Here is an 8,930-nt window from a genome sequence, read left to right as displayed (position 1 = left end):
CCTTTTAAGTGTTCGGAATTTAAGCGTGGAATCCTCAAAACTGCGAACAAACCGATCAATTGGATGGGTTTTCTTGAAAAACAGCACCCTGGTCCGAGTCCCCGCGCCGGCCTCGCTGCCCTTTGCCGGGTTTTGTTTCCGCTTAGCTTCGCCAAGCGGGCTTCTTTTGTCCTTTTCCCTGTCACTCAGGTTCGTAATAATAATAATAATTATAATAATAATAATTATATTTTAATAATAATAATTATAATAATAATTATAATAATAATCTTAGGAAGAATTAAAGGCGAAAGAAATGAAAAGGAGAGCCAACGGGGGGGGGGCTGGGGAGGCGGGAGAGGAGAAGGGGGCGGGGGTGGGGGCAGTCTGTGGGGACAGCCGGGCCGGGCCGGCTTCACTCGCTGTCCTCTTTGTCCTGCACGGTGGTGGTGGAATGGTTGTACAGTCCTTGGGCCATGAGGTGAAGGGCCAGGCCGTTCTTGATGCCGGTGGCTTTCTTGATCTTGGCCCGCTTGTTCTGGAACCAGATCTTGATCTGGGACTCGTTGAGGCTCAGCTCCTGGGCCAACGTCTGCCGCCGCTGCTCGGTGATGTAGCGGTTGGCCTGGAACTCCGCCTTGAGTCTCTGCAGCTGCTCGGCGGTGAAGGCCGTGCGCGGCCGCTTGTCCTCCTTCTCGTTCTTCTTCTTCTTCAGCTTCCTCGTTCGGGGACCTACAGCGGGGGGGGGGGGGGAAGGAGGAGGAGGAGGAGGGGAGGGATCGGAGGGAGGGAGGGAAGACAGGCACGTACACGAAAGGGAAGCCGTGGACGGGGTAGGAGAGCCGGGAAGGACACACAACGGAGCTGGGTCAGAAACAGGCCAGAAAACCAGAGACGTCCGAGGGCACCTGGGGGCGGGTTTGGGCCAGGGGTCGCACCCAGGAGGATCGAGGGCTGTGGTCGAAAAGAAGCGACGTGCCCTTTGTAAAGGAGACATCCGGCAACCCTAAAGAGGGACGCGGGGGGTGGGAGGTGGGAGAGGAGGGGGCCGGCTGTTTTCCCTTTCAATCCTTCCTCCCACCGCTGAGCTTGGAAAGCCGCCGCTGCCGCCCTCCTTTCCCCCCCCCCCCTTCCCCGCCGCCGTCCTTCACTACTACCGCTGCTCGAAGACGGCCGGCCTTCGCCCTCTGCTCCCTCACCCCCACCCAAGAAAATCAAGATACCTCAACGACCCCCGCGCCAAAGCCGGAGGTGCCGCTAAAGAGAAAGAGTGAGCAGGGAAAAGACCAGCAGAAAGAAAGAAAGAAAGAAAGAAAGAAAGAAAGAAAGAAAGAAAGAAAGAAAGAAGAGAGAGAGAGAGAGACAGAGAGACAGAGACAGAGAGAGAGAGAGACAGAGAGACAGAGACACACACACGAGAGAGAGAGAGAGAGACAGACAGACAGACAGACAGAGAGAGAGAGAGAGAGAGAGAGACAGAGAGAGAGAGAGAGAGACAGAGAGAGACAGAGAGAGACAGAGAGAGACAGAGAGAGACAGAGAGACAGAGAGAGAGAGAGAGAGAGAGGCTTAAACCGGAGGATATTTTGGCCGGTGCGGTATAACGTCCATGCCAGCCTAAAACCCTTGTAGACTGACCGCTTCACAACACTCTTTCCGTAGCTGAAGAGAGCCAGAGACCTGACGCGCAGATGGTCCAAGCTTGCATTTTTATTTCTTAAATTGCCTGGAAAAGACACACGTAGGGCCGTCTCTGCATCAAACGGTCGGGCTTTTCTTTCCCTTTAAAAGCCTTCATCACCCCCAAGTCTCCTCTTTAAAAGCCAAGATGGTTTAACTGACATGAAACTGATTAGAAGTGTGTGTGTGGGGGGGGGGGAGGAATGGGGCGACCCCACCTATTGATAAGCTGTATCGATAAATCATCCGTTCGCACAGAGGAAGAAAGCAGAAAAACAGTCGTGGGGGGAAAAAACTTAGGTTGCAGGCAGTGTTTTCTCTCTGATACGGCTCCCGTTCGGAGGGGATTCCTAGGGGTCTCCCTCCCCGAACACCCTCCCATCCTCCCCCCCCCCAGACCTCCGATCAGATAAGGAGCCCTTCCAGAATTTCAAGGGTTAAAATGAAACGGGGGGGGGAGGCTTCCACGTCATCCCTCTTTTCAGCAGACGGAAAAATAAGGCCAGGTTGAAAATCGGAAGGCAGGCTAAATGAATGTTGAGGAAGCCCCCCCCCCAAATTAATTTGGCAAGAACTTAAGATAAAGCGATTTTGGTCTAGAAAAAGAAAAAAGAAAAAAGAAAGAAAGAAAGAAAGAAAGAAAGAAAGAAAGAAAGAAAGAAAGAAAGAAAGAAAGAAAGAAAGAAAGAAAGAAAGAAAGAAAGAAAGAAAGAAAGAAAGGCTACCGAAATAGGGATAGGCCATCAGGTAGAGGGGCCTGCCCGCTGCAGCCTGAAAACAGAAGCCGCCGCCACTTTGAGGCTGGGAATCTGTTTGACCCAGAGGAGAACAAACAATATCCTTCCACGCGAAACCCCCCAAGCAAGCAAGAAAACGTTCGCCGCTCTGTTAAAATTTAGGAAAGAAAGATGCATCGGTGTCAAATGTTCCAACAGGGGAGATTGAAACAAAGAGAATCTTGACTGAGAATCCCCCAGTTCTACTTCACAGGACCCACTTTCTCATTCCAAGCATCGACACCCCCCACATAAGAACACATTGCTTTGAAACTGCACCAAACTGGGGAAGCCTAAAGCAAATTCTACCTACCTTGCAAACACACACACACACACACACACACACCACGCTGCGGGTATATTTTTAGCTACTAGAATAAAGGCTGGGAAATTGGGGAAGGGGTCATTTTTATTTCGGGCAGATTTGGCAAATCTGAGATTATATATTTTAAAATTTCACTTGGAAGTCTCTCTTTTCCTGAAAGTTGGCTTTAAAAAAAAACACCTGGAGTCAGCCAGCTGCACTGCCTATAAAAGAATCCAAAGCAACAAAATAGAAACAAAATCCATCAAATTGTTCTATATTCCCCCTCATCATGATTTTGTTGTAACCGCCTCCCCATAGTTATGTAGGGAACTTGAAATTTTATTCAGGAAAAGGCGGTCATTTAAAATACGTTGTTTTAGTTGTTAAATTCTCTGGCAAGAGGGCGCATCGTTCCAAAACCCTTCCTTATTTTGCTTCGCTGGAGGGGGGGGAAATAGCTAAAAATCGTTTAGCCTTTTAAAAAAAAATGCATTAAAGTACAGTTCTTTATCTATTCTCCAGAGTCGTGAAATATTGCAAAGACGCTCCTAAAAAAAAGAAAGAAAAAATATTTCCTTCGTGTGTGTGTTTGTGTGTGCGTGTGCGTGTTTTGAGCTCTTTTACAGGTATAAAAAGGAAATTCATTGCTTTTCTATTTCCTCGTTAAGCTTCAAGTGAGATTTTTCCTAAGGTTGGAGGAAAAACTCCCAGATGGAAACTCACGAGGACATAGTAGGCCTCAAAGTTACAACTCTGCCTTATTTCGAGTTGCACTAGATAATAAAAAGGTAATGCTGATATCTATCCAGGCGCGCTTAAGGTACAGGAGGCAAAAACGCAGATCCCTTTTCCCTTAAACAAAAAAAAAAAACCCCAAGGATAACCGCAGATTTCAGATCGATATTTTTTTTTTCCCAGAGAACCGCCCTCCCCTTCTCCAAACGTACGCCCAAAGCTGCTGGGGATATTGCGTAGGACGCTAGTTAGTGAAAGTCGAGGGTCAGATCCTGCCCAGTTGACCTGGAAAACAGGCCCTGCCTCTAATTCGGCCTGGTCTCTAAAGGGAGCAGCTGGGGGACTAAACAGACACCTGCTTAGAACACAGCGCCTTCGCCTCCACACCGGAAAATAAAATAAAATAAAAGATAAATGTTGGAAAAAGGGAAGCGTACGGCCCGGGAAGGGACAGATTTAACCCTCGCCCCCAACCCCTCCAGGAAGCCAGGAGTGTCAACAGGTTGGCCTAACCGCAGGAACGAAGGAGAGGCCCTCTGCTTTCCGGGGCAACGTCTTTAAAATCTTGGCCAGGCAGAAGCGGCGGGCGCTGGGAAAGGAGGGCTAAAATCCTGGGCTCCTTGCGCGGACGAGATAGTCCTGACAGCTCAATCACTCAATCAACTGGTTTAGTCAATCACAGTGGCTTTTCTACGTTTCCAGGCTCGGGGAGGTGTCAATAGCCGCACGGTCGCGGCGGCGGAGGCTGAGAGCGGCGGATTGATCAATCGCCTTGCGGAAAGGAGCTGGCCGGAGAGAGCCAGAGGAAGGAGTCGCCGCTCGAAGGCTTGGTTCTCCCTCCCTTTGCTCTGGGAAGGGAATCGAGGAAATCTCTCTCTCATTTTCTCTCTCTCATTTTCTCTCTCTCTCATTCTCTCTCTCTCTCTCTCTCTCTCTCTCTCTCTCTCTCTCTCTCTCTCTCTCTCTCTCTTTTTCTCTCTCTCTCTCTCTCCTCTCTCTCTCTCTCTCTCTCTCTCTGTGTGTGTCTCTCTCTCTGTCTCTCTCTCTCTCTGTGTGTCTCTCTCTGTGTGTGTGTCTCTCTCTCTCTCTGTCTCTGTCTCTGTCTCTGTCTCTCTCTCTCTCTCTCTCTTTGTGTGTGTGTACCCGCCACTCTTTTAGTTCGGGGAACCCCGAGAACAAATGGGGTGGCATTGCTGCACTGGCGGATGAAGGTGGTCAAGCCACATTAAAGGACTAAATATGGGTTACATCTACGAAGAGAAGCCAAGGCCTGTGGCCTACATTTTGATCTCCTCCACGCGAGGCCTTCCTTGCACCGAGCTTTTTCTTCGCGCCCCGCACGCTTGCACGTCTTCTGCCCTTCAATTCTTTCGGCTCCTACCGCCTGCCTCGGCCTTCTCCCTCCCTTCCCCCCCCAAAAAAAAAATCCAGCCTGCTAAAGGTGCAGGTGTCTCATTCCACCCGCCGTTCCGCGCTAGCCCAAAACTAAAGGCGACCCTTCGTCCCCGCGGAAGAAACAATTCGCCGCCCAAGTCGCCCAACGCGCCTCGCGAATTCTACCAGCTCGACTCGCATCTCCAAAATCGAAAAACCGTCCCTGGACTTTACGCACCGATAGCTACAAAAAGAAGGAAAGAGACGCTTTCGCTCGAGTCTTCCCTGTTTTGAAAGAGTCACCGAAAAAATAAATGAATCAAGAGTGCAAGGAATGACCTCTGGAAACGGACACGTTGGCCAGCCCGGTTCCAAACGCTTTTCGCCGAAGGGTCGCCGTTGCCCGCTTGGATGAGGCCGCTGGATTCCCAACGACTTCACCAACTCGGATTGTTCTGCGTTTAGGAGGGAGGTGGAACCCCGGGCTGTTTTTTAGGGGAAAGCGCTTCTTCGTTCTAGAGAATAAAGGATCTTAAAAATTGCGGCGTGTGTTGGCGGAGGTGGTTGGGGGGGGGGGGGAAGAAACAAGATGGTCCCCGAAGATAAAACAACCAACCCACAACCTGCGCCTCTCTTGCCCGCCTCCCCAGCGGCTGGACTTCCAAAGAATTACTCGGTTCCCTTTCTTTGGAAACCAACCCAACTTTCAGCCAAAGCGCAGGCAAAGCGGAACTCCTAACCCAGCCAGAGAGTCAGCGGAGCCCCTGAGTGGGACAACTTTGGGACAAGGACCCCAAGCCTGCCGGGTCCCGCAGCAAGTCCCCGCCCCCCCCCCCGTCCCCAGATTTGGACCCCGAGGCGGAAGAGGGACAGGAAGGTCAAAGGCTGATCGTCCCGAGGGGGGGGGGGGGAGCGGAGAGCGAGGGGAACTGGCATGCTTAGCCGAACCAACAATCACCCGAGAGGATAGAGAGGGGAGGGGAAGGGAAGGGAAGGGAAGGGGGGTGTTGGGTTCTCAAGAGGATTCTTACCCGAGGACGGTCTGTCTGAATACCTAGTGCAGTAAACCCAGGCCGGCCAAACCAGCGGCTGTTGAGAATCGCCGGAGGCCCCCACTCCTCCATTCCCGGAGCCCATGAGGAGGATGGCCGGGTTGGCGTGCTCCCCGTACTTCGCCGGGTTAGTTCCACTCCCTTCCGAGCAGGAGGAGGAGGAGGAGGAAGAGGAGGAGGAGGTGGAAGAGGTGGAGGAGGTGGAGGAGGAGGAGGTGGTGGTGGTGGTGGTGGTGGTGGAGGGGGGCTTGGCCGTCCCTACCGCTGCTGCCGCGGCGGGGCTCGCTTTGGAGGTCGTGGAGGAGCTGTCGGGGTTCCCGGGCGAGTCGGCGCTAAGGAGAGAGGAGGCCGGGTTGAGGGGCCTGCCGAGCAGTGGGCTGACATTTTCTCTACCTGAGCTGGCCGCGCGATCTAGGTCTCTGTCCCGGCCGCCGCCGCTGCCTCCCCCTCCTCCCCCTCCTCCTCCTCCTCCGACCGCCGCGGGGCCGCCGGCCAGGATCAAGAGGTGCTCTTTCTTGCAGCCAAAGTCCGGCCTCAGGATGTTGTCGATGAAAAAGTTGGTGGTGCGGTGCTGCGGCGGCGGCGGTGGCGGCGGTGGCGGCGGCGGCCTCGGCTGCTGCTGCTGCTGCTGCTGCTGCGGGGGGGGCGGAGGCGCCGGCTGCTGGTGGTGCTGGTGGTGCTGGTGGTGGTGATGGTGGTGCGGGTGATGGGGAAGAGGCACGAGGCAAGGCGCGGCGGGAGACAAGGGAGCGTGGCCGCCGGGAGACACCGGGACGCTCTCGCCGTCGCTGCCGCTGCCGCTGCCGCTGCTCCCGCCGACCGGAGTCGGAGCCGAGTCGCGCTGGCTTTTAGCGTCCGTCTGCTCTTCCATCGTGGGTCGCCAGCTCCGGAGATCGCGCTCTTCTCTTGGCCCCCCACTTTCCGGGCTCCCCCACCTCACCAGTCCAGGAGGTGGTGGAAGGATTCTGATTCTGAGAATTTTGTCAGAGGAAGAGGAGGTGGGGGGTGGGGGGAATCGCACGCCCAAAAAAATCCACTTGTTGGTTTAGAGCAGGGGTCTAGTAGAGAGAGATATCCAAGGACTCGGGCATTTGGACGGATTGGCTTTTTTTGCAGTTATCTTATATTTCCAGTCTCACCCTCTCTCTCCCTCTCTCTCTCTCTCTCATCCCCCTTCTCGGAAAAGAGAGAGAGAAAGAGAGAGAGAGAGAGAGATCAAAACAAAACCAGCCCCCCAAACTCCGCCCCCTCCCCCCAAAGTCTTCACAGTCTACCCATCTTTCTCCAAACGGCGCGGCGTTGGGGTTCCCCAAGTGTCAGAGTCAGCTTTGCCCATGGATCGGTCTCGGCTGATGCTTTAATCGCCCACTCGCGCGGGCATATCTTTCTCCCACCTTTCTTCTCCTCTTTTCCTCCGCGTTCCTTTTTTTTAAAAAAAAAAGAAAAAAGAAAAGTGGGGGGGAAGGAAAAAGGGAAAGGAAAAAAAGAAAAGAAAAAAAAAGCAAAATCTCTGACAGCTCCGATCTTGCAACAAACTCTCCCTAAAAAAATCTCTCAACCACACTTTTTTTTCATTCCAACCGGAAGCACGTGAGGATGGCCCGCACGTGGAAAGAGCCAATGAGCGGCTCCACAATTCTGTGACGCCCCTGACGTCAGCCAATGGGCTGCATTAGAACTTTGCAGATACATTATCCAAGGGGCTGGCTAATTCAAAGGGAGCGAGAGATTTACGCCTTGCTTGGCGCATCCTCTCCTCCTAGACCGCGCTCCTCGTTCCTGTGTCCCTCCAGCCGGGGATTTTTCAGCCAGTCATAACTCTCAGAAACCAAATATGAAATAAACGCTACCGAAAACTTTTCCGACTTCCATTAAGACCCTCTCTCTGCGCTGTATTTCTTTCTCTCTTTTTCTATCGGTCTCTCTAAACCTGGGAAAAGGAATTTGGGATTCTAAAAAAAAATCCTTCCTGGTTTGCCATTAACAAAATGTAACCTGCTGAAAGGAAAGGATTTGGATCCTTTATAGTTTATAGGTAGCTTTTCTGACTCAAAAACAAAACCAGACCCTAAACGGGAAAAAATACATTTTGCTGAGAATAAGTAGCAACATGGCGAGGAGGAGGGGGGGGAAACGAAGTTCCACCCTCTCTCTTTGTGCTTTGCGTCTGCATTCGGGGTGCATCCCATATTTGAAATGAATATGCTTGAAAAACCCAAGTGTTTTTGTCCAAACGGATTTTAAAAAGACCACTTCGAGCTAGCTTTAGCCCCAAAGCCTGCACTTTCCAGTTGCATTGGTTTGAAAGGGAAAATCGCCGTGGGATCTGGAACGCCGTTGCTCAGATCTTAACTTCCTTGCTTTGGCAGGTGTCTCCCACAAGTCTGGTGCCTTAAGCGAAGCAGCTTTTCTTCCTGCCTTGGAAGTAGTAGCGGCTGAGGGTATTTGGGCTGGTTTGGTAGTGCTTTGGACACCCACTTTTCTCTATGTGTCCGAAGACACCGGTAACCCTTTTCCTTCTTCCTGAGAGGTGGCGAAACGGGGGCAACTTCTCCCGCAGCGTTTTCACACATAAATAGGGGAATGGATGCGCAGGAGAAGCAGCTAGCGGAGTTGCGTCGGGTTAATATGTAAAGGGTTCTTAGCCCAAACCGGTAGTGCAATAATCCAATGGTGGTCGGTTGCTTAGTTCACTCGAGAGGGAGCTGCCTCACTCACACACACACACACACACACACACACGCAAGTCACGGGTGGTAGTAACATCCCGACTAGGCCGCCTGCAGTTTGCCTAAGGCTCGGAGAGACCGCATCGGTCTGGGGTTGGTTGTTCACATAGGGGGTTTTCCTAGTGTCTTGGGGAGGGTTATCCTACTCCCTCGAGCTCATTCTCTTGCCTACAGGCAAATGCACGCTAAAGCTCCGAAAGGCTGCCGCGTCGTGAAATGTCACAGTGGTCGTTTTGAGTAGAGGGTGACTGGGGAGGAGTTCTTGGGCCCTGGAGCTACTTTTTCGCGGCAGGGTCAG

The 8,930-nt window shown here is 52.4% G+C and overlaps 1 protein-coding gene across 1 annotated transcript; it reads right to left on the bottom strand.

The window, feature by feature from the left end:
* Window positions 1-394: 394 nt before the first annotated feature.
* On the bottom strand, window positions 395-6,774 carry EN1 (engrailed homeobox 1; the record flags this gene model as incomplete). Its single annotated transcript, XM_083359060.1, has 2 exons — window positions 395-711; window positions 5,883-6,774. The coding sequence occupies 2 exons, from the start codon at window positions 6,772-6,774 to the stop codon at window positions 395-397; spliced, it is 1,209 nt and encodes a 402-aa protein (XP_083215186.1).
* Window positions 6,775-8,930: the final 2,156 nt, after the last annotated feature.

The sequence above is a fragment of the Vipera ursinii genome (assembly GCF_947247035.1).
Source record: "Vipera ursinii genome assembly, chromosome: 1".
Lineage (NCBI taxonomy): Eukaryota > Metazoa > Chordata > Lepidosauria > Squamata > Viperidae > Vipera > Vipera ursinii.
The sequence above is the reverse complement of the archived record's forward strand: the minus strand, read 5'-3'. Positions and strand labels throughout refer to the sequence as shown.